This window comes from Mus pahari, chromosome 4 (genome assembly GCF_900095145.1).
Source record: "Mus pahari chromosome 4, PAHARI_EIJ_v1.1, whole genome shotgun sequence".
In the NCBI taxonomy this organism is placed as follows: domain Eukaryota; kingdom Metazoa; phylum Chordata; class Mammalia; order Rodentia; family Muridae; genus Mus; species Mus pahari.
The window spans coordinates 123,054,525-123,080,837 of NC_034593.1; the positions used below are offsets into that span (position 1 = coordinate 123,054,525).

Genomic DNA, 26,313 nt, shown 5'->3' on the forward strand with positions numbered 1-26,313 from the left:
AAGGCTCTACCCAATGCGATCACAATAAAGCTGTATTGTTAAGGCTATGCAAAACGCAGAACCCAGCAGGCCGCTGCTCTCAGATTGGCCCCTGGGGGTTAACAACGCGCATGTGTCCGCACTTGGCGGTGCTCTCAGCACTCAGCCTGGATCTGTTTTAAATTGCCCTTCCTAATTTGAGGGGAGCCTCCTCGCGCTGCTCAGCCCTCTCTGAGGAGCACGGGGAGAAATGCCCATCACCTGGGCCAGCAGAAGCCGTCAACCGGCTCCACCTTGACTAAGGCATCTAGTCCCCCCGCGGCCCCGCCCACAGCACCTCCCGATTGGACGCCGGAGGGAGGGCCGTGCCAGCGCGCGCCGGCCGGCCGGGGGAATTCCATTTCCTTTCCCGCCCACTAGCATAAGCACTCAGGGGCGGTGCTTCCCGCGCAAGACCCGCCCAGTGAGAGCCCATGGGGGGTTGGGGGAGAAAGCCGGCGCATCTCGCGATAACTTGCGGATTAGGGGGCGGGTCCCGAGCCAGGAAGAGAGCACAAAACTGCCCTTAAGTCATTGCAGCCCCGGCGCTCCGGCGAGCCTGCCACGAGGTTCTCGCGAGATCCGCCACCTCCATCCCAAGTGAGGAAACGGGGGGCCACTCAGGGAGGGGCGTGGGGCCTCGACCGCGCAGCTGCCGCTTCCATTACCTTCCTCCTAAGGTCTCCTTCCGGTTCTCGATGCTTCTCTGAGTTTAAGGGTTTCCGCCACTCGTCTACCCTCCCCCTCAGCCCATGACCCGCCTCCGTCCCCCGCCCTCCCGGCCCGACCTCCGATCGCTTTAGTGAGAAGGTGCTGTTCCGACAGGGAGACGGCGAGCGGGCGGCACGTCCACTCGGCCCGGGCGAGGGAGGCAAACCGCTCCCCTTGAACCCCTCGGCTCGCCCCGCGCTCGCGACGGCGGCGTTGGCGGACGGATACGCGGCGGTGAATAGGCGGGGGGAGGGGCGGAGCGTGGCAGCTGGCAGTAGTTCCGTCAGAGCGGACATCTTGTGGCTGTGCCGTGCGCGTGAGCCCCGTAGGGCCGGGGAGGCACCAGCTGCCGCGCGGGGAGGAGGCCGAGGCCGCAGCTCGAGGGAGGCCCCGGCCCTCTGTACGCGTGGGTGTGGACAGCTCGGGAAAGGGGAGGGAGACGGGCCGGGGCTGGGGCTGGGGCCGGCGCGGCGCCCCGGGGGCTGTGGGCGGCCCGAGCGGGCGGCCCTCGGGGCTGGGTGGGGTAGGGTGGGGAGAGGCCGGCGGCGGGGCCGGGGCCCGGCCGCAGGGGGAGGGGGCATGGGCGCGTCCTCGCGCCGGAGCTCCGCGGCCGCCGGGCGCGTGGTGGCGAGGTGGCCGGGCGGGCGGGCGGGCGCGCGCACGCAGGAGCGCGCTGCGAGGCGGAGAGTACGGTGGTGTCAGGGGCGACCGAGAACAGCCCTCGCCGTGGGGACGGGAGCGCACCCGGGGCCCGTGGCCTTCTGCCGGCCCGCCGGCCCTTGGAGCCGAAACCGAAAGGAGTCCGGCGTCGGCCCGGAGCCGCCCGCTCCCCTCCCCCTTGCCTTTCTCTGCCCGAGTGACGCCGGCCTAGCGCCGACTAGGCCCCGGCTCCTCCTCTGCCCGGCTCTGGACCCTGCCCCGCACCCACCCCTTTCTCCTCCGCCTCTTCCTCTCCCACCCGGGGCTCGTCTTCCTTCCCAGAGGCCGGGAAGTTAAACTTGTAACCACCTCTCTCGGCGCTTCCCGTCACCCTCGCCCTCTCTGGGCGAAGCGCGGCTCTCGGTAGCTGGTGGCTCGGCCACCCCGCCCTGCCCTGCCCGGATCGCGGCGGTTTTCAGGGTTCTGGAGTCAGCAGGGTTTCTCCGAGGCCCTGGCGAGTGGCTGATCAGCTCCGTTTTTGCAAAAGGCGCCTGTGTCTGGCAAAGCCGGTGTGAGAAGACGAGACAACCCTTCCCCCGCCGCCGGGATCGTCAAGAGTTTTGGCCGGACCTTTGAGGTACACCTCGGGATAGTGAGGAGCCCGGCGAAAAGCACAGACTATGGCGCTGAAACGGATTAATAAGGTGAGTTGTTTGGACTAAATGGTGCCGACGGGGTCGTGGGAAGAAAGGGGAGGCTTGGAGCCCAGAGGAAAAAAGCATGGGGGTGGTGGTGAATACAATTCTGAAAATACCTTTTCTTGGGTTAAGAGAAGGCAGGTGCATTTTGAAATGAGCTGCAAGATAGGGAACTGAATGGTTTGGGTAAGCGAAATGTTAGCTTGTTTCACTAGAATCTGTAAGTATGGGTGAGGGAGCCTGGCTTTTAGGCTCCTCAGTTTTTTGCCTAAGAGTCAGGTTTGGGGAGTAGAATTGTGTGCAGGCCCTCGGCAAATGTCATGGTACTGCTTCCTATTCTTGGTTCTTCAAAACTTATTACAGCTACTAAGGCTTATAGGCATTCTAAAGAAAGGAATGTAACAGATGAAAAACGTTTTGTTCCGAACTTGACTGAGAATCCGGGTATGACAAACATGCCTCAGTTTGCTAAAATGTGGTGACGAAGTCTGTTCAGAAGCTTAACCAAATCTGGGCAGTTACACAAGAGTAAGTGGGGTTGGGAGGAGGTGGACCGACACTGTTGCCACTTCCTGTGTTGTGTGGTCGCTGCTCTCACCCGAAGCTATTTATCCGAGGCACCCGGAACCCGTGTCAAAGCCTTCTGAAAGATCCCGGGGGTGGGGGGTCTGACCGTGCAGGGAAACTGGATGGAGGGGCTGTTTTTGCTTAAAACCCTTCTTTAAGGAGGCTTGTTTGACAAAGCAAGTTAATATAGTTTGATAAGTTGTCAATTTAAGTTGGCAAGAACTAGGATTTTCGCAGAAATATTATTCTAGTGGAACCACCTCTCCGGTGGTTTAGTTTTCTTGCTCTAACTTCTATCCCGCATTTTAAGATGGCGGCTGCTTTAACTGGCTCTGGTTCTTTCCGGCATCTCCTTTTCTAACAATATAAGATAATGTTCTCTGTTAGCGTTAAACATTTTTTTTATCCTGTTATATAGGGAGCTCTCACAACCTGTGCCCCCAAGACTTAACCAAAATTCAAACTCTCAGACTAAGTTTCTGTGCCGTGTATGTGTGTGTTTTGTACTTGGTTCTTTCACAATCGAGAGGGTGGAGTATTTACAGCTAACTTGAAAAAAATGTTGTGGAATAAACTGTCTTAATAGAAACAACAAAATGGGAAGGTTCGGTGCTAGAAACTTTGACTTAGTAATAGTTTTTAAAGAGTTCTGTGGAAAGAAAGGCAAGGACTTAGAATGACTATGGATCAGTTTGAAAAAGATGTTGTTTCATGAAAGTTAAGTCTTAATCTGTGTATATATAGATAGATATAGATGTTGAAATCTGGAATTCTTAGGATGTCTCTGGGTAGTCTTTGTGGTTTTATGCAAAACTTAACTGAACTGTTTGTATTCTTGATGATAATGCAGAGAAAGAAAACCTTAGTATTCAATACTTCAAATAGATAATAGAAGATAACATTAAAATTATCACTTAGTGTGACAATTTTGAGGGTGAACCTCACATTAGAGATGCATTATTGTGCTTTGCAGCATAACTAATACGTAGACTATAACATTCAGTGCTAATCAAAATTCAGATCCATGGCTTCTTATAAGTGTAAAACAACATTTTAAAGGGAGGTCTTACTGATTTTTTTCCTTTTACAGGTGGTACCCAGCTGCTCTGGCACCATTTTAATGACTTAAAAGCTCTAGCAAGGCAGTAATGGTTAAGTGTAAACATTTGTGGTAAAATAACATGAGATAGAATCAGACTAAGCAAGTTTATCCATTTGCCTAATCTATACCAGGAATTTTTCTAGATACTGGGATGGCAAGGGAAAACAGATTTTATAAGTTTAAAGAACTATGTATTGACACTTCACAGGTAAATTTTGTTATAGTCGAAAACTGTTGATATGCCAATGACTGATTCAACCATATCAGTTTTTTTTTTTCCTTCAGATATTGTTAGACTCATGAGGCTACTTTTTTTTAAAAAGCACCCAAATGCGGGCATAGTTTTTGAAAATTTAGAAAGAGGATGCCTTTTCATTGTAAGGCTATTTATTTAAAAATAAGGGGCCAATTAGAGACTGTCATGAAGTTTTTTTGTATTCTCTGTTGAGATTTTATTCTGGTTCCCCCTAAACAAGTATCAACAAATTAACAAGCCATTAGTATTTTCTTAAAGTGCTTATATATAAAACTGAACTTTAGTGATAAACTGGTGTAAGTTGAAACTTACTATCTTCTAGATATATAGATATGTTTTTTTTCCTTTTGTGTATTTGTTTGACTATTTGTTACTTGGACCAAATTGTTGTATGGTGCTGTTATTAAATAGGTGTTTTAGAAGCTGAATTCCAAACCTGTGTTTTTCAAGCATTAACAAAATTTTCTGCTACAAAGCAAAATGACTGTTACATATTTGGGGCACTTTGAGAACTTTGGAAATCAAGCATGAAACAAACAAAAATTTATGTTAAGTATTTGTAATGTTTCATAACTCTTTAAGTAGTTTTTCTTATGCAAAAACGTAGGTACAGTTGACATCATTACTATAAAGGAAATTGACTGTTTTAAAAAAAAAAAAAAACCTGCCCAGGTGTTGATGTATCCGAGTTGGGATTAAGACCCAGGCCTTCTATCTAATTCCAAGTTGTTCTGATGACAACTGCATTTTTATACTATTCTTAGGGTTTTTGTGATAGTTAAGACCTAGCATAGGTTCTCATGTGTAATAGGCCTCAAGACAGCCATATGAGATATTCCCTGAAGTAACAGACACAGAAGTTGACTTTTGACTTGTTCAGTCATACTACTAGTAGTAGATTTCTAATAAGATCAGGGTTTTTTTGTTTTGTTTTTTGGTTTTTTTGTTATTTTGAGATGAATTTTGGACCATTAAAATTCCTAGTAGATGAATATGGATTTTTGTTTTTGTGAAATATACGGTCTTCTACCTTATATAAATATGAGGCTGGTTTTTATGTTACAATTAATTTATAAATGAAGACAAATGAAATGTGTTCTTGTGTAGTTTCTTTAAGGACTAGAAACTGCTGTGTTAGTTAAGTGCTGGGATTCTTTTAAAGTAAACAAAATAGTATTTCAGGTTTTGTAAACTAACAGGCTCCTCCTGTGGTCCTGATTTTGTTTTTTGTTTTTGTTTATTTGGTTCCCGAGGTTTATTTATACTGTAAAGAATGCTTAGATGAGTGAGGGCTGCTGACGATCAGTGATCCCAGTGTTGAGTTTGATAAAAAGTTGTGACACACTATCCTTATCTTTCATCATCATGCTTATCTGCTCTGTTAAATCCAGTGTTTGTTATGCAGATAAAGGTTAAGTTGAATACACTGCATAGCATTGGTGAAAGCTACTTGTATAAATTTAACTGTATTGTCAAATTGGTGTCTCTTAAAGTCCAAATCAATTCTCAAAAGAATTTTTCTTTATTGGATTCATGAGGGGTGTGCTATTAGTTGGCAGGGAGCGCTTTGCATGGTTGTGGAGTTCAGAGGACATCTGTGTAGTCAGATCCCTACTTTTACCATGGCTTCTGGAGATTGAGCTCAGATTGTCATTTCATCTGGGTAAGCATCTTTACAAACTAAGAGCCATCTCATCAGCCATAGCTTTCTAAAAGAGAAGAAAATTACCAGATTAAATGTTGAGGCAGAGTGTCACACAAAGGCTGGCCTGGAACTCCTGTCTCAGCCTTTATCTATTAGTTTAATTTAATTTTGTACTTTGTTTTCTGAGATGGCTTTGACTACGTAGTCAAAGCATTGGCCTTGGATTTAGAGCAGTCCTGCCTCTGCCTTCCATCTGGGATTATAGGATGCCACCAAATCCAGCTGCTTTGTGGTTTTTAATAAAAATTTCTTCTATTGCTGAATGCAGTAGCTATTGCTTAGATAGGTTTTTGACATTACTACATTTGTATTTCAGAAGATTCTAGAATTTTAAGGATTACAACAATGTTTGGTCTTCATCTCTAGAAACATAATCATGAAATTGTTCATTAGAGAATCCTGAACTTGCACTTAGAAACTTCTGGTGGAGCTGGGCAGTGATGCACACCTTTAATTCCAGGGTGACAGAGGCACATATATCTCTCTGTAAATTCAAGACTAGCCTAGTCCTCAGAGTGAGTTCCAAAACAACAGAAGAAACTCTGTCTCAAAAAACAAACAAAACAAAACAAAACAAAAACCTGGCCGGGCGGTGGTGGTGCAAGCCTTTAATCCCAGTCCCAGCGCTTGGGAGGCAGAGGCAGGCGGATTTCTGAGTTCNAGGNCAGCCAGGGCTACACANANAAACCCTGTCTCGAAAAACCAAAAAAAAAAAAAAGAAAAAAAAAGAAAGAAAGAAACCTCTTTGGGGTTAACTTAATAGGTATTTCACTGGGGTTATAATTGCATTAAAAAATAAAAGAGCCAGGCGGTAGTGGTGGCGGCGCATGCAGGGGAATTTCTGAGTTCGAGGTCAGCCTGGTCTACAGAGTGAGGACAGCCAGGGCTACACAGAGAAACCCTGTCTTGAAAAACCAAAAAAAAAAAAAAAAAATCAAGAATCTATGCTTTGGAAATACAAACATCAATCACAGTGTGTTTATTACTTTGTACAACTTATTTTCAAAGGTTTATCAAAATTCTGTTACCCTGTATGTGAGCTTGTTATCATGATCTTAGAGTGCATTTAATCTCTTCAGGTATCCAGCCAAGTCTGCCTTATATTCTATTCTTAAAACTATTCAGGCAACTAGGGTAGTATATGCACACACTTAGGTATAGCAATATACATTGGAGGTCACTTTGGGAATGTACTGTCTTCAACACAAAACAAAACATCCTCAAGCTTGTTAATGTAGGGTAGAAGAGGCAAAAGTTTATATTTTATACCTTGTTTAGACATGTGAGTTTATTATCTAGGGACTTTTCAGATAACTTTTCATAGCTACATTTGTCCTAAAGTGTTTTGATTTCTCTCAACTGTGACTTAGTATTTCTTGTTTAGATGTTTTAGGATGGAAATGCTTATTCACATTAATCCTAACAAATGGATATTAACTACCAGTAAACAGCTGCTAAGTTTTTATTTTTCATATCTACTAAATGCCTGACTTGATTCCATGGATTAAAGCTTTCTTCGTGGTTTATTCAATGCTGCTTACAAAAAGATTTTTCTGAGATGAAACTTTAGTAGAGCTAAGTTTACATGTCACGAGGCCTAGTTTTGAATTATCTTAAGTGACTTACCTTCAAGGGTGATCTAAAGAAAGAAAACTGTAGTATTATTCACTCAGGCCATTCTTAGAACCTTGTCTAATAAACAAACATACTTGTCTCACCTATAATTAGAACTAAACAGGAAGCTAATGCCTTGTCTGTGATGTAAGGCAGCATAGTGCACAGAAAACCTATCTTTTAATCCATACAGTAAAAGAAACTCAGGTTTCCTCTGGAAAGGTTACAAACAAACTGGGTTTAAAGGGGGGTGAGTTGTTGTGGTTTGTGTTTTGGCTTCTTGCAGTGGAGTCATTTTCTGGGCTTGCTCAAACTTCATCCCCCCCGTCTAGACTGTGCCAACTAAATGATAATTCCTTTTGAATCTTTGTCTACAATTCTGTAAAGTTTGTTCAGATCAGAATCTTTTGCCAAGTATCTCCTGAAGTTTATTGCTAGAAACCACACATTTCTGAGACTTTTGTCAGAAATCAATTTCTGAGTTATAAGTAAATACCAAGTATAATAGATACCAATAAATAGGTACTTGATATCAATAAATATGTAAGTAACTAAGTTATCAATTATTTATAAGAATTGATATGAGAAATTCAGTTAGTAATGCAGTTGTAATGAGCAGCTGAGGGTGATTTTTTGTTTGTTTGTTTGTTTGTTTGGATCTCAACTTTTCTAGAGGTTTTTTTTTTTTTTTTTTATTCCTGCCTCCTGTCTTTATTTAAGTAGTGTTACTCAGACTAGGTATTACAGGTTGTCTTGATTCTGTTGTAAGTCAAGTCAGGTTTACGTCTGTAAAAGTGAACTAAGTAAAAAACAGAAAATTAACTTTGAAAAATATTAAACTTTCTGATAGAAAATTTGTTATTACCTTTTACCCTGATATGCTGAAATACAAGGTGGTGTCAGATTGGAACAACTGATACTAGAAAGGGGTGGATCAGTAGTATAATACACTATATATAGGATGTAATCCATGAATTTGGCTTTGGTGCTGTATTGAATTAAAATTTAAAATTTGATAGGCCTTTTGGGTTGTAGCAGAACTCTACAAAGTTGAATAGGTTTGTGGAGTTAGGTCTTAATAACAGGGTTACTAATAGATTCTTCCCCTTAATAAGTGCCTTCCTTTTGGCTATGTTGATATGACACATAAGTAATGTTTGTCATTGAAAAAATAGGTCTGAGATAAACTATGACATGGAATCTTTCTTGAGGCTTACCTAATATAATTGTACAGCTTCATTCACAAATCTTATATTTCTATTTATAAAGTGCTCTGAATGTACAGATCATTTTTTTTCCAGTATTTTTCCTTTAGTTTTTTTGGGGGTTTTAAGAATATGGTCAGCTGTTATTGTAGTTTTAGGTTGGTTATCTTACTGACAGCACAGCCCATCACCATCTAAGATGATGAGATAATAAAGGTGCAAACGTGGGGGGGGGGGGAATCACAGTATTGTATGTAGGTATAGGTCTTGCTGTCAGCCATTTCCTATTTTCAACAATAAACTGTCAAAAGAGATCCTCTGTCCCATAATGGTTAGAATAAGGATCCTTTTAAATTCTATGAGCTTTCTCTTAGAAATACCTCAAAAAAACTTCTTTTGAACAAAAATTTGAGGGTTAGAGAGATAGCTCAGCAGTCAGGAGCACTTGCTGCTCTTTATAGAAGACCAGGATTATTCAGTTCCAGCACTCACATGGCAGTAAACAACGATAGCTCAGTTCCAGGGCATCTAACTTCCTCTTCTGGTCTCCTTGGGCAAACACTCATGCACAAAAAAAATAAAAATAACCTTTAAGAATATAATTATTATACCTGTTGCTCTTCTCAGAGTTTAGTATACACAAAGTTTTGCTGTGCTGCTTACAAGGTAAGCAGAAAGTGTACAAAAAAATAGTTCAGATATGTGGTGTTAGTTGCAGTACTAAATACTTTTTGATGTTTTAACCTAAGGAGGTGAATTAGACCATGGAGCACTTTTAGGGTCTTTTCTGGATTGGAAAAGGGTAGAGTGGCCTTCTTGGCTTCTTAGGTCTCTCAGAAAAATAAATAGCTTGCCAGTAGGAAATGGGCTTAGCTCTCCCTGTCAAACCATGTGATTGCCAAGTTTCAAAAGAAGCAGTTCAGGAAAAGATAATTCTTTCCAAATAGGGAGTTTCTTCTTACCGATAGGTTATTTTGTGCTCCTAAGAGGTGCTAGGGCCTTTAGCAATTACTAATATCTGCCAGACAACTGTTTCTGGTTTCATCAGTCTATATAATAATTGGCCAAGAAGACACATCAGTGTTCTGTGTGTGAAATAGATCGTTGTCTCAGTTAGCTTTCATTTGAGATCATAGAAGTTGGTACTGGAGCAGTGGCAATCTGTTCTTGATTTTGGTTCTGTTTCCAGTGTCTATAGTGGCTCACAACCATCTCTAATTTCATTTCCAGGGGATCCAATGCCCTCCTCTGACCTCCATAGGTACCAGGCACACATGTAGTGCACAGACATACATGCATGCATGCAAAAATAGTCTTTTGCAAGTCCATATAACTTCAGAAAGATGTATCACTGCACTCAGTACAGTGTCAGTAAACAACTTAGGGGAATTTATCTTTTTTTTTTTTTTTTTTTAAATGATTTTTATTTATTTATTATATGTAAGTACACTGTAGCTGTCTTCAGACACTCCAGAAGAGGGAGTCAGATCTTGTTATGGATGGTTGTGAGCCACCATGTGGTTGCTGGGATTTGAACTCAGGACCTTTTGGAAGAGCAGTTGGGTGCTCTTACCTGCTGAGCCGTCTCACCAGCCCGGGGAATTTATCTTAACTGATCTCTGATTATTAAACTATATATTAGTGCTTGATCTTCTAGGAAAATTTCCAAGCTGTGTATACTTTGTTAATCCCTACCATTACCTGGGTTTTTCTATTTAATACCCATCTTTCTCTTACTAGTTTGATAAATGCCTGCTTAATTACCCATCAATACCTATTAAGAATTCAAATGCCATTATTATCTCAAAAGCATGATCTGATTATGACAAGTAGGATTGGAATAGCATTTCCATCCAATTAATTTTGAGACACATATCCCAAAATGAGCATAATCCTTCCATCTTTACCTCCCAAATGATAAAATTAGAGACATACTGCTGCTTTTTGTTATTTAAATCCTCAACCTAAAGTTTGTGTTGACTATAAAGCAGATTTTAGTATATGAACTTACTGATTTTAAAGGGGGGGGGGATGATTTAAATAACAAGAGCCTAAAGTTAAGAAAATAAAAGGCTGGCCAGGTGTGGTGGTGTACGCCTTTAATCCCAGCACTAGGGAGGCAGAGGCAGGCGGATTTCTGAGTTCGAGGCCAGCCTGGTCTACAAAGTGAGTTCCAGGACAGCCAAGGCTAATCAGAGAAACCGTCTCGAAAAACCAAAAAGAAAAGAAAAGGCTGAACCTTACGAAATTATAAAGGCTTACTGATTCACAAATCACATGTAGAAAACCAGTTTTCTTATTCATAAGATTTGTCAAATGGCACCTTGATATATTATAGTTAACTTTACAATTTTCTGTCCATCTTTATAAGTAAGATAATTTTAAAGTTTATTGGATATTTTGTTGAGGCCAACCATTACTGAATTTTTTTTTGTGTGAGTTTACATGTGTATGCCTGCCTGTTAAAGAGACCAGAGGTCAACATCAACTTACTCTCTTCTCTTTCCATCTTATATTTGATGCGGGTCTTCAGCCTTATTGCTTAGGTTAGATGGGCTGACCAGCAAGTTTTAGAAATATTTTTCTTAGCACTAGTGTTACCACTATGCCTGGATGTGAGGAATGGTGATTCGTGTCCTCCTCGTGCTTGTGAGGCAGGCACTTGATCAACCAAACCATTTCCCATTAATTCCAAATGTCATTTACATTTAAAACATTTTAACACTTGATTCAAAATTTAGATTAAAATTCTTAAAAAGATATTTTAGACTGCTTAACAAAGATTTATGTAGTCTGAAGATTTATTTTACATGAGCTAGGGCTATTTTATTTGGCATGTATATGAAGCAGAAGCCGTTTTGTTTTTGTTTAATAAAGTGAATCAAAAAGCCTTACCAAGGCTTGGCTTCAAAATGGGTGGTTTGCAAATGGTCTGTTAGAGTATGTTGTGTACCTGCTGTTGCTTCAAGTCTTTTCATCTCTCAAAACTCACATTAAAAAAGATAATCCTGTTTTAGAATGGAGGAAACAAGATAGGAAATAGTAATTCTAGCTAGATTAGGTGGTTTAAAAGATTCTAAACTGATAACATTTGAAGAAAGCACATACTCCCAGCCTTACTTTTAAATGTTTTTTGCCATTTGTATTGCACGGGTAAAATTTAAGTATTTGAAAATTCAGAACCTTATTTTATGGGACAGGACCGACCATGGGGTTTGGTGTTAGTGTACAAATTTTGTTTTTTTTTACCACCTTGAGTCTGAAGTACAGTGAGTATTTAGTAGAGGTAATGGAGTTTGCTATTGTTGGCAGTAATAAACGTTTGGGTTTTCCTGGGATTGGCAAGCCTTTTCTGTGAGACTTGATAACTTTTTGTTTTTTGAGATAGGGTTTTTCTATTATGTAGCCCTGACTGAGTTTCACTATATGAACCAGGCTGGCCTCAAACTCAGATTCATTTATAGAGATCCACTTGCCTTTGCTGGGAATTAAAGGCATTATCACTATACCCAGCTTGAAACCTGATGCATTTTTAAAAGTTATTTGCTTAATACTAGATAGTTGATTAACTCTTAAAAACAACAGAGTCCAGTTTTATTTTAAAGATTAAATACTTGAAAAGAGTCTGTCCAAACTTCATGACTTCTTAGGAAAATACCTTAAAGCTTTACATTGAAGGCTGTACACCCAACATCCTCTAACCAGATTCACTAAAATACCTTTGGCATAGCTGATGTGTATGAAGTAACACCTGAATTATGTTTTTAGACTTAGGCTTCAAAATATCTTCTTTATATGCAATTAGAAAATTCTGTATGATGCAATTGTTAGAAATGTGCATATGAAGGCTGAGACATTTCTTGTCTCAAATATTCCTATAAAATAGCTCACTTGCCTGAGATAATTAACATTTTTTTAACTATTATGATTTTCTTTTTTAAGGCTTTAGGGTGAGTGCATGTGGAAAGAGATGCACCTTGCCTTCCAAAGCCAGAAAAGCGCATTAGGTTCCCTGTATCTGGAGTTAGAGGTAGTTATGAGCTGCCTAGTGTTGAGTGCTGTGAACTACTAGGCCACTTCTCAAGCCCCTAGTGTTTTTCCCCTATACAATATTTCAGTAAAACTAATCAAAGGTTTTAAGTGTTTAAGGTGAGTTTTATCTTACTGAATACGTTGAAAGTAGTATGGCATGCTCATAGCAAAGTGCATGAAGATTTAAGATTGTAGATTGAGGAATCTTTTACTGTTTAGTTAGTTACTATATAAGCAGCTGGCTTTGTATATCAGGACAATTCTGTCTGTTGAAGACTTGTTAGCATAGTTAAATCTTAGATTGGTCATTCCTGAGCAATTGATGTTTCACTCTTACAGTATTTAATGGTCAAGTTTATTTAATTGGTAATAGCATTCTAAATCTGTTGCTTGCTGCTTTTTTCTTGAAGTTCTTAGTCACTTTGAGGGTACCCAGTCTTTTCTTAATATTGAATTATTTCAGAGTTGGTTTGGAGAGGGACTCAGTGGTTAAGAACACTGCTCTTGCAGGGGAATTGTTTGCTTCACAGTCTTAGGACTTTATCATCAGAGTTATATGCCAACCAATCCTAATCTTGGGGTGTCCTCCCCAACCAAGATTTTCATATCCTGATTAACTCAACTGGGTGGGATCTTCCTGCCTGTTTCGCCCATATGCTAACAAGATTTACTTAAATCTGACTTCCTGCTTTATTTTTTTACATCAAAAATCTTTTTAGCATTATACTTACTTCCCACATGAGTTCATTGCTGAATGGATCCATTCATTTATGAACCAGGTCTTGATGCATGCTTGCTTTCAACTTCCAGTGATACTCCCTTAATACTGAGATCACATGTTTTCTACCACAAGCAATTATTGCTTAATATTAAACAAGCTGGGCAGTGGTGGTGCATGTCTTTAATCCCAGTACCTGGGAGGCAGATGCAGGAGGATTTCTGAGTTTGAGGCCAACCTGGTCTACAGAGTGAGTTCCAAGACAGCCAGGGCTACACAGAGAAACCCTGTCTGGAAAGAGAAAAAAGAAAAAAATATTAAACAAATTAGAGGCATTTTAGTGGCATTATTTAAAAGCTATATTTAAAACCTAATTTTTAATTGGGCTCGCAACTGTGGTCACTATTCAGGATCCTGAAGTAGAGGATTAAACATAAGACCAATCTGGGTAACACAGGATTTTCCAAAGCACAATATAAGAACAGTTACCACAATGGGGGCTGGAAAGGGACTCAGTGGTTAAGAACACTGCTCTTGCGGGGGAATTGTTTGCTTCACAGCATCTACATGGTAGCTCACAAACACAGGTCCTGCATGCCTGTGTACAAGCATATGTGCACATAAATGACTTCAGTTTATTAAAAGTTTCCAAAACTGAATATTTTTCTGTACCAGTTGAGTGGCAATTTTAAAGATTTCGAACAGACTGAAAAACAAAAGAACGCAAATCCTGTCTGAATGGAACTTTGTCACTATGCATGTAAGCTTTTGAAATTGAGGCAATAAACAACATTGCTTGTGGACTTTTGGTGAGATACTCTGTATTGTACCCAGCATTAGGATGGGAAAGGCATGTTTCATGCTGCATTGCTCAGTATATGCTTTTTTAAATTTGACAACCATTGTATTTTTTTTTAAAGGTGTATGTGTTTATGTATGAACACTACATGTTGTAGGTGCACATAGAGACCAGAAGAGGGTGTCAGGTGCTGGAATCCAACCTGAGTCCTCCACAATAGCCAGTCCTCTTTACTGCTGAGCCTTCTCTCAAGCCTTTTTACACTTTTGTTGAGATATACCACAACAGTTTAAAAGTGCTTCTGAAATTCATTCATTTCAAAGGATATTGTTGGTGACTAGAGATGGCACTGGTGTTAAGAGCACTTATACAAGGCCCAGGCCCCATATCCGATGCCTCACAACAGCCTATAAATGCCACTCCAGAGAATCTGTTGGTTGCCCTCTGGCTTCTGTAGAAACCAAGGTGAATGAAATATACGTCAATTCATGCAGATACACATGCATGCACAGAAATAAAATGAGATTTTTCATACTTTTGAATGGTCTCAGTTTCATGTTTGGGATGAAAATATAGCTCATGGTAAACTGCTAAAGAGCTTGCCTTGGATGTATGAAGCAGTTGTGGGTTCTGTCTCCAGAGTTACAAGAGAAAAAGAAGCAGCCGTGTTTTCATTCCAGCTAGTACAGTCTGGCATTATTTGTATTTGCTGATATGTTTGACATATCAGCCATTTTTTTTCATATAAGCAGAAAAATCTCAACAGTTAAAGAGAAATAATAGAACCACTAGTATTATGAAAAAGAGATTAAAATTAATTGTACCATCATGCCTTCCATTTCTTATTACATCGCATTTCTTAGTCCATAAGGCTATTGCCATAGCAAGCCTGGTTGGTGCATATCATACAGCCAGCAGAAACAGCAAGTGTTACTTTCATTCACATAGGTTGGAGGATAAGTTTCACTAATAAGGCTCACATCTGAACCCAGCTATATCATTGAGCTTTGTTTGAGTCCTTTAAGGAGGGGGGGGGGGGCTTGTGTGAAAAGGATTAGGAAATGAGACTTGCTAGTTTGAGAGTTGATCATATGTTAAAGAATTCTTAGCGTGGTGGCTCACACCTTTAATCCTAGCACTTGGGAGGCAGAGGCAGGTGAATTTCTGAGTTCGAGGCCAACCTGGTCTACAGAATGAGTTCCACGAGAGCCAGGGCTATACAGAGAAACCCTGTCTCGAGGAAGGAAAGAAAAAAAGAATTCTGTAAATTGCATGTAGATGAAACCAAGGCAGCATCTGCTAAGTATGTAAAGTAAATGTCCTCTATACTGTCATTGATTTTTGTGAGACATACTCTTATGTGTTCCAGGCTGGCTACACAGACCTGCCTGATTCTGCCTTCTGGGTGCTAGGATTGGAAAGTATGCACCATTGTGCCTGTTGGTTCTGGCACATTTAATTCAGTAAATCCTTAAGAGGGAGGAGGCCTAAACTTGACCATGAATTATGATAGGGAAAATATGCAGGGGTTGAATAGGCAAACAGTCCAATAGTCCTTTTTGTTTGGGGGGGGGGTGTTTTTGTTTTTGTTTTGTTTTGAAACAGTGTTTCTCTGTATAGCCTGGCTGTCCTGGAACTAACTCTGTAGACCAGGCTGGCCTCAAACTCAGAAATCTGCCTACCTCTGCCTCCCAAGTGCTGGGATTAAATGCATGCGCTACCACTGCCCAGCTCCAATGGTCATTTTAGAAATTTGAATTTACTGAAGCTTAAGTGTTCTTTTAATGGTGCAGGACATAAGTGAGAGTTGAAGTTATATGATTACTTTCTTCCATAAAGGGGAGGTGGGTGGGAGTGATAGCATATACTTTTAATTCCAGTGGTTGGGAAATGAGGCAAGGGGATGAGAAAAACTATATATGGTCTTGGGTTTAAAGTGTTTTAACAGTAGAGCACATATAAAGTATCCATACTCGAAATCTAGGAATTTTTTTATCCATGTACACATATATACAATAAGTCCTATCTAAAATATACAAAATGAATATTAGTACTGAATTGAATACTTAAAAAGTCTCTGGATTTCTAGAACACTTCAGTAGACTGGCATTCATGTGTGTATTCTGTATAGTGTGTTATTCTGTAATCATAATAGCTTGGTTATGTAAGAAATAAATTGTTAAGGATACGTTTTCAGTATGAGGTATGCTTCAAGTTCATCAGTTACATAGGAGGCCTTTAACCCACTCCTCCCCTATTTGGCAGCTTCAGTCTGTGTGTGTGTGTGTGTGTGTGTGTGTGTGTGTGTGTGTGTGTGAGAGAGAGAGAGAGAGAGAGAGAGAGAGAGAGAGAGAGAGGAGAGAGGAGAGAGAGAGGGAGAGAGAGAGAGAGGAGAGAGAGAGGAGAGAGAGAGAAACAGGATGGTCTCAAGCCCAAAACTTACTCCTTAAGTAATGCTTTGCCTCCTAAATCAATAGAATGGAGATTTGCTGTATTGTGAATTTCTAGGCAATGGGAAAAGGTGTCAGGGATTTAAAACATTAGGTCAGATCAGCACTATAGGCATTTTTTTGCCCTTTTCTGGAAAATACATTATTAAAAACTGCTTTGGTTTTACTAGTAGTTTCTTGAATTTGTTACTTTACAATGGTGATCTTATTTGCTTTTTAACAAGAGCTATAAGATTCTGTGTGTTCTTTGACCAAGATAGCCGTTTTTCTGAAATTTAAATTGGAAATTTTTCTTCCATTCACTTGATACATGCTTGAGGAAAGTGGGCTTATTCAGAGTATCCTGTACTTTGTAAAATTGTTCATTAAATTTATTGAGGAAAGATTAATATGTTCAGTTCAATGACTTGATGTGATACATTGATGATACCGCCCAAGGTGAATCCTTTATTGTATCTTTTACAATCGGGAATTAAGTAAAACATGTTATACATACTATTGGGCTACTTGGAAGGAAAGAGGGCAACTAGCTAATATTGGAAGATTGAGCCCAAACCAGGTAAAATTGATTTGGGTTGGAAATGTAGCTAGTTGGTAGATTGCTTGGTGTGGCTTGTGTGAGGCAAACTACACACTGCTTTCTAATTATGACTGTATTCAGCCTTGTTTTGCTTTAATGACTATTTCCATACTTAGGTATGATAAATATATTGGGGGGTGTATTAAAAGGAGATGGCTTTTACTGATATGGCCCATAGAGATAAATATAAATTTAAGTCTAAGATAAACTACTTTTATACAAAGTATTATATACTTGTTACATGCATTGTTCATCATCAAAGGATTAGGTACATACATGCATATGTTGGAAATGCATTTGTATGAAATTGTGAAAATTGCATCTTCTACCTAGAAAAGTTGTCTTTCAAATTTGAGTTTTTAGAATAGGGAAAAAATGAGGAATGAGTTAGCGTATCTTACTTAGGAAAATTGAATATAAAATCTTAAGAGCATTTAGCTTTAAAGTGACGTGGAAATGAAATTAGACTTTTGGGCAGAAGACAGGCAAGGGAACATATGAGATGGTCTGAAAAGTAATCTAGCCTTGCCTAAGTTTATAAACTTGAAAGCATCCTGTTGCTACTACTTTATTTTGTTCAGAGATAATATTTTGTATGGTAAAAATGTTTGATTTTTGTTTTGTTTTTTAAGTTTAAGCTGGGCAGTGGTAGTGCATGTCTTTAATCCCAGCACTCGGGAAGCACAGACAGGTGGATTTCCGAGTTCGAAGCCAGCCTGGTCTACAGAGTGAGTTCCAGGACAGCCAGAACTATACAGAGAAACCCTATCTTGAAAAACCAAAAAGAAAAAGTTTAATAGTACAAACACAAATGCATGCCAAGGTGATTGTTTCAGCATGTGTCTGAACAAGTAATGCTTAGCATCTTTCTATATTTTAAGAGCCGGATTTCTCCCCTCTCGCATATATTGTCCTCATTAGTGATTTTTATGTCCCTTTAAATGAGATTTTAAAAGTTTGATATTAACTGCATATCTTTTCATAAATTTTAGATGACATAACCTACCGTTTTCTGTCTTGGTTTAGGAACTTAGTGATTTGGCCCGTGACCCTCCAGCACAATGTTCTGCAGGTCCAGTTGGAGATGACAGTAAGTAGCTTAGTTTCTTTGTAATGACTTGACTTCAGAAGGTTGTATATTTTTGGAATAATGAAGTTTTTGTTTTGTTCTCTCTCCTCCTCTTTCTAGTGTTTCATTGGCAAGCCACAATTATGGGACCTGTAAGTATTTTTTGTTTTGCTTTTCATTGAATATCCAGCATTCTCTATCACAGTTTTAGTCTTTGGCTTTAATATATAGTTACTGTATTTCTGATGACATTAACACTGCTCTTTAAAGAAAATGAAATGTTCCTTAAATGTGTATCTATGTATCCTGGGGTAGGTACCATCCCTGCATCCACAAAATCCCTTGTCTTGCTTCTTTATGGCAGTGAAGAGCAGTTATTGAGCTCCTCTAGAGGAAAGGATTCTCCTGTGGGTTGTTCTCAAAGCATCATAACTGCCAAATACAAATCTATAATAATTGTGTTCTTTTGGTTAGTTTTTTATAGACGTAGAGATTTCTACAAAATTTTAATATATTTAGGGCAGAACTTTATATTTTGAATTACCAAACTTCCTTTCTATCCTAGGTTGATAAACTGTATGCTAGATAACTAAATATTCAGATTTGTGAATAACCATCTAAGAATTTCAGAGAATTAGACTGATCTAAAACATCTTGATTAAGGTTTTTTTTTTAAATTTATTATTATATCTAAGTACACTGTAGCTGTCTTCAGATGCATCAGAAGAGGGCATCAGATCTCATTACAAATGGTTGTGAGCCACCATGTGGTTGCTGGGATTTGAACTTCGGACTTTTGGAAGAGCAGCCGGTGCTCTTAACCACTGAGCCATCTCTCCAGCCCCAGATTTTTTTTTTTTTTTTCTTAAATGACTTTAAAGGGCATTTTAGGATCTCTTAAGTCATGTGTATCTTACTAAGTTTTGGGGGCGGGGCAATAGTGTAAATGTACAGAGTAGGAAAAAATAGTTATTAGGTACATATTAATAATTCTAAAAGAAAATATTATTGGAAGAGTTTGAACTAGTAAGTAGTTAGATGAGTTCGATCAAGGATACTTACCAGTCTTAAATTGACTTTTTAAACTTACTGGGTGTAGTTATTTTATTGTACATAAGCACAGAGATTGAACTTGGTGTCAGACTTAGTGGCAGTTTCCCCTCCTTATTCATGGAGCCATTGCAGACGCCCTGGATTGACCTTTTTTGAGACAACAGTCTTGGGTTTGTCTTGAATTCCTTCCTCAGCCTTCTGATGATCCAATTTCAGGATTGCACATTCACATCTAGTTAGATTTCTTGATTATTAAAAAAATGACTGGCTTATTTGGGGTTTGTTTTGTTTTCGACAGAGTTATAATGCTGTAATACAGGGTGTTCTCAAATTTTCAGCTCCCCTCCCACCTCAGGACCCTGAAAGGTAGAATTAACAAGCATGAGTCACCTTATGTGTTTTAATAACCTTACTCATTTTCTAGCTCAATGAAAGTGAGCAAGCACCTGTTGTGTGGTGAGGATAAAGGTATGAATAAACCAATCTCTGTTAGCCTTCAGGGACTTTACTATGGGAAGGCAGGTAATTGACATATCAGAGTGTGAGATACTCATGTAATAAAATACATAGTAGGAGAAACTCATTCTGACAGCATTTCAAGAGTAATTGTGAAATGTGGAAATTAAAAGTAGACTAAAATTAAAATCATAGGAGCAGGCTTTAACCACAAAGGCCACACACAGGTCTTTGTTTTCAGTCTTTTGATTTAAAAGTCCCCTTTTGTTTTAGTCAATGTTGAATATATTCTTTACAGTTAAAGCATTGAGTTGTTTACTGAGACTACTTGACAATTTTGAATTTGATGCTTGGGAAACTTGCCCCTCTGACTAGATGCTCAAGACGTAATGACTTGGGAATGAGACAACAGCTACTGTCTCCTCTTTAGTGGCTTATATATCAGTCACATACTGTACTGTGCCCATTTCATTCATACTTTTTCACTGTTGTGACTAATAATAAAAAGAACTTGTGCTTTGCGTAAGCATGTCTTTTTGAAATTGCAGTTGTAAACTAAAACAGTGGGAAAGTGATAACATCACATAAGTTTTCCTTTGGAGTACTACCTTAGGTCAGATTGTATGTAGAGATTCCTGGTTTTCTTTAAATTTTACTTAAAATTTCAGTAAAGGGGAACTTGAATTTTATTAAATTATACTCAAATACCTCTGAATCAATTGAAAATTCACACATAAATGCTTGAAGTTATTATGGGGTATGCTGATGTTTTTTTTATTTCTGAAAATAATTGGAACCACCAAAGAATTGGTAAAGAAGTGCTGGTTATCTGATTTAAATGTGGGAAAGAGGGTCATTGCCTTATATTAACAGTAGTCCCATTAATTCTGCATGTCATTAGAAATAAGTTCCCTGTCTCGTGTGGTTAACTTTTCTTTAATTTGAAAGGCAGGGAAAGGTTTGGAAATAATAACTTCCACCTTAGTCTGTGGCATTTCAGTATTGTCAGTAATAGACAGGGGATAATCAACTATAAATGAAGAAATCTGAAATAAAACTGTTTATAAGAGTTATTGATCCAACTTCACATTTTTATGTCATTTCATACTATAACAGTTAATGCGATGTGTGAGACTTTTCCTCTTTAAGTTAAAAATAGCAGCAATGGCTAAAAGCAGCTAGTTCAAGAAATTTTAAGGGGTATGTGTGTGTTTCATTTGGAGACGGAACTTCACTTTACCATGTTGCCAAGGCTGACCTAGAAATTACGATCTTGAACCTCAAGCTGCCTTCAAACCCATTGCAACCCTCTTGCCTCAGCCTTCAAAGTTCTTATATGGCAGGCATAATAAGCCACTAAACCTGATATTCTTTGAGTCCCTTAGGACTGTGAATCAAATGAAAAAAAAAATAATGTATGAGACCTATTTTTTGTTTTCTCTTGTGCTTTTAGGAAGAATGGGATTGACATAGAAGTTTGAGATTTGAATGCATCTCATAAAGTAGACAAGTATATTTAGGAGGCTTGAAAATGTACTCAGAAGTAGACACAGTACTGAAGATTAAAAGTGGAGAATGGATCTGTAGACACTGTAATCGGCTGTATCTTTTGGTCCATTTTATTTCATAGAATGGAAATAGTATCTATTTCTCAATTTTTGTTTTTATTAAAACTCAGAAGATAGTTTCAAATCTTTATATTAGCATGGGTGGATATTTATGTGCACATTGTAATGATCAAAGGAGAAAAGGACACTAGTAATTTGAAATTTTGTTTTCTAACTGTTGACTTTCAAGAGTATGATACATTGTGTTAAGTTTAGAAGAAAAGGTTTTTTGGTTTTATGAAAGAATGTTCTGCCTCTCGAAGGTGCTTTAGTTATTATTTGAAATAGCTATCCATTCTGGGGGTGTATGCACGCTATGACGTGTGAATAGAAGTCACAGGGCAACCCTGAAGTCGGTTCTCTCCTGCCACCTTTTATATGGGTTTTAAGGGCCGAACTTAGGTTACCAGGCTTGTATGGAAATTGCATTTATCATTTTAGCCATCTCTTTTTTTAAGGAATTATCTTGACATATTAAGCCTGTTTTTCTCTTTACAGAATGACAGCCCATATCAAGGTGGTGTATTCTTTTTGACAATTCATTTTCCTACAGACTACCCCTTCAAACCACCTAAGGCAAGTATTGTCCTTCCAAAATCTGTTAGTTTATGGATTGTTTTAGAAGAATAAAATGTTTATACAAATTTAGGTTTCTGTATAATTGAGGCTTAAGCCCTGTATGTATGGTGAATAAAAATAAGTAAAACATAAAGAAATGAGCTGCATTTATGTAGATAACGCCTGTTAAAGACTATTCTGGACCTTTTCATCTAAGAACTTTCATCTTCCAAGAGCTAAGTTTAGCAGTATACCACATACTTTACTGATACCTAACTTCTAAGAATTAGACAAAGATTTTAACTCTGTAATGTGGGAAAGATTTGCCTTTTTGAAGTTGCAAGGCTCAAGTATTTCTATGCTTATGTGAAGTGTTGGAGTCTAGTAAGTAAGCTGTAGAGTCAACTTGCCTTACGTTCCAGTTGCTTTTAATGCACTTAGGTGACTATAGTGATAAAAGCTAAGTTGCTGGATCCATAACACAACACCTTTAATCCTGGTATTCTGTAGGCTAAAGCAGTACAGTAATGAGTTCAGAGCATATAGTCCTTGATTTTTTTTTTCTATCAGAACTATTAGTTCAAATTCATGGTATATGAATAACTAGAAAATAATCTGTGTTAAATTATGGTGTTTTTTTTTAACCCTCTTTAGTCATGTTAAAAGTACAGTGTAGTAAAACAAAGTTCCTTTAGGTATGCTCAATTTGTTATGTCAGCAGAGGAAATACAATTTGAATATATACCTGTATCCTAAATTGAGTATCCTAAGTTCCCTTTCACAGATTGCCTTTTGATAGTTAAACTATAGCATTAGAGGTAACCTTCAGAGCTAAGTTAATTACTTTTTCCCTGCTGAGGCTGATGTTACCTTTTGTGGGTTTTTTTTTTTGTTTGTTTGTTTTGTTTTGTTTTTCTTCTCCTTCTTCTTCTTCGTTCCTTCCTCGAGACAGGGTTTCTCTATAGCCCTGGCTGTCCTGGAACTCACTTTGTAGACCAGGCTGGCCTTGAACTCCGAAATCTGCCTGTCTCTGCCTCCCGAGTGCTGGGATTAAAGACGTGCGCCACCACACCCGGCCTTTTGATGTTAACTTTTTAAAATTAGCTTTTATTACCTACAGTTGATTTTTGTTGAAATTTTTCATATTTTTTTCCTTATATGGTTATGTGTGCTTGATCACCTTTTCCTGTCTCCTTATATTCTCTCATTACTATGACCACTGGTGAGACTTAGTATTTTAAGCCTTGCTTTTTAAAGTCTAGAATACTTGTTTTCATTTGCAAAAGCCATCTAAAGGTTGTGTCATGTGGTTTGTTTTTTAGGTTGCATTTACAACAAGAATTTACCATCCAAATATTAACAGTAATGGCAGCATTTGTCTTGATATTCTAAGATCACAGTGGTCTCCTGCTTTAACTATTTCTAAAGGTAAAATGATAATTTCAATACAATAGTTTTCAGCTACTGTGACTTTCTCACAGTTAAGGGACCTTAGACTTCTGTTTGGATAATATTTTTATTATGCCAACATTTTAATTAAAAGTTGCTTGCAAGATTGGGGATGTATCTCAGTTTAACATGCTTGCCTAGCATGCTCAAAGCCCACTGTTTAATCTTCTCCCACTCAACCCCCCCCCCCAAGTGCTCTATAAATCAGGTGTGGCACATGCCTAAACAATGATACTTTGGGGAATAAGGGTGGGGGATCTAAAGTCAAGATCATCCTTAGTTAATCTGAGTGAATCTGAGGCTAGACTGAAATCTTTAAAAAAAAAAAAATTAGGGTTTGGGTGTTTTGGGTTGTTACTTCATCAGTGAAAATAAACTTTAAGGGGATTTTTGTCTAAAGTTAAAATTAGGGCATTTTCCTAGTTTTTTTTTCCACATAATGGCAGTTTATTTTTAGTGTATTATATCAGAAACCAGAGGTGTCTTCCTCTTCTATACCTTTATTTCATTTGGCTAGGTTCTGTCATTAAACCAGAAGTTTACAGCTCTGTGTCTGCCTGTCTCCCCACCAATGCTAGGGTACAAGCACACATAGCTAGCTTTTCGTGAACGGTGGGGATTTGAACTCAGGTCTTTTTGTTTTGTTTAGCCTGAGCTCTTACCGACTAAACTATTGCCCCAGCCCCCAAATTAATTTTAATAAATTTACTTTGGTGCTAAACTGTTTGTGGGTGGTATTGTGCACATGAATGCAGATGTCTTGGAGTCCAGAAGAGAATGCTAGATCACCAGGAGCTGTAGTTAAAGGACAGTTGTGAGGGGACACCAAGAGTGGGAATTGGGAAACCAAAACTGTCCTCTATACAAATAGTATGTGCCTGTAACTGTTGGGCCATCTTTTTAGTGAGAATAGGAAAATATAGCCAGGCATGGTTTACAGCATTTACAGCTTTCGACTCTAATAAGCATCTGGTGTAGATTTTCTGTATCTGATTTTGAACCTGTCTTTAGTCAGGTATTACTTAACTATGATAGTCACTCTGTATCTAATAAAATGTGGAATACTTAGGGAATTTGGGGATTGTTACGTAAAGACTGATCTTGTACTTTATAGTCTGTTAAGCCCAACACATTCTAGATCTCCAGGTATACCACAGATGGAAAGTTCCTCCTTGTCCCCTTTTGGATTCTGAATGACAAGTGTTTTTTGTTTTTTGTTTTTTGTTTTTTTTTTGTTTGTTTTGTTTTTGTTTTTTTTGACATTCCACTCTGCAAATTAAATTGTACACGAAACATTTTAAGGATGAGGTTGCCTTTTAGTAACTTATAGGCTTGAGTAATTAATTTTCTTTTATATTAGTCATGTTTTTAATGCTAGTAATTATAATCTTAGGGGTATTTGTGTTAACTATTATCTTCAGGCTCAATCATGAAGTGTAACATTTTTAAAACTTGAAATAGTTACTTTTTACCAAAATGTTTTATAAGTTTGGTACAGAGTGAAACAAGTATGTTCTGTTTACAGGCACCACACCACACAGGCATTTCTCCATATGCTTGTTACAGTGTACATGGATTTGGCTGCATTTTCCAATTTTTACTCTTTAAGAGCTTACAGTCTTGGTACTAATTTTTTAACCTCTTTGGATTTTTTTTTTTTTTTATCTCTTTTCATATGTTTCATAATCTAAATGCCAGGTTTCTATTTTCCTATTCCCTGCTGGAATGTACTCTTTTTTGGTCTTTTTGACCTGGAACTCACTCTCTTGACTAGGCTAGCCTTGAACTCAGAAATCCTTCTCTGCCTCCCAAGTGCTGGGATTAAAGGCATGTACCACCACTGCCTGGCGTGATGTACTCTTAATTCTGAATTGTATTTTTTACAAATGCAGACTGAATTGATGGGGATTTTGTTTTGTTCTTAAAAGTTAACTTCCTTTTTTGACAAATTTATAAGCTTGCAAGTCAGAATTAGAAACACTGACCTCCGAGTTATTATTCTACAATTTTACTTAGCCCCTTCATTTGAATTTAACATTGTGTTTGCAGCTTTGACAGTTACTTTGATTTTATGCTGTTTACACACTGTCATTTGCACCAGTCTCTAGGGACAGTGACTTCCACTTCTTTTTTTTTTTTTTTTTTTTTTTTTTTTTGGCTTTTCGAGACAGGGTTTCTCTGTATAGCTCTGGTTGTCCTGGAACTCACTTTGTAGACCAGGCTGGCCTCGAACTCAGAAATCCGCCTGCCTCTGCCTCCCAAGTGCTGGGATTAAAGGCGCGCGCCACCACGCCCGGCGACTTCCACTTCTGATTCAAGGAAATAAAGCAGCTCTTGTAATTTTTGTGAGGAACCTTTCCTAAGGTAGAACAAAGAATGAGCCTCTGGGTTTTTTTTTCCCCTTACTTGGGATTGGTGTTTTCTTTTCCAAGCCTTTGATTCTATTATACTAAGAGTTTTGTATCTCCTGAAAGTACCAAGAAAATCCTTAAATTCTGATGCCTCTGACATAGGCTTTTTTTTCCCCTCCCTTTAAGAACCAGACTAGTAGGATGTCATGTGATGACTACCTTTAAAGTCTTACATTTGGCCTAATCATTACTGTGGTCTAGAGTACATTTTTAAGTTTGATCATTTGCATGTCCAAATACCTGAAATTGGATTTTTTTCCTTGTAGTTCTTTTATCCATTTGTTCACTGCTGTGTGACCCAAACTCAGATGACCCGCCTAGTGCCAGAGATTGCACGGATCTATAAAACAGACAGAGATAAGTAAGTATGCAGTTGTTTAATGAATGACTAAAGAGTTTTATTCAGTGAGTTGAGCTTATTTCTGCTGAAATTTGTGACAGTACCTTTTTATGTTAGTTTCTGGTAAGCTAGTTACTAAAACACAATTAAAAGCAGTAAGGACCAGCATAATGGCTGAGGCTGCAGCATTAGAAGGTTGAAGCTAGTCTAGGCTGCCTAGTGAGACCCACCCTGCCAAATAAATGCTCATAGCATTTATGAAAATGAGTAGCTCCC

General features: G+C 38.9%; 1 protein-coding gene across 1 annotated transcript in view; it reads left to right on the forward strand.

Moving 5' to 3' along the window:
• The first annotated feature begins 1,023 nt into the window (after positions 1-1,023).
• The window catches only part of Ube2d3 (ubiquitin conjugating enzyme E2 D3), a 28,893-nt gene continuing 3,603 nt past the window's right edge, over positions 1,024-26,313 (forward strand). The window contains 8 exon segments of the mRNA XM_021195362.2: positions 1,024-1,129; positions 1,916-2,072; positions 18,121-18,184; positions 18,284-18,315; positions 21,778-21,855; positions 23,160-23,265; positions 25,964-26,013; positions 26,015-26,058. Coding sequence (XP_021051021.1) covers positions 2,049-2,072; positions 18,121-18,184; positions 18,284-18,315; positions 21,778-21,855; positions 23,160-23,265; positions 25,964-26,013; positions 26,015-26,058 — 398 coding nt within the window. The 5' untranslated portion in view covers positions 1,024-1,129; positions 1,916-2,048.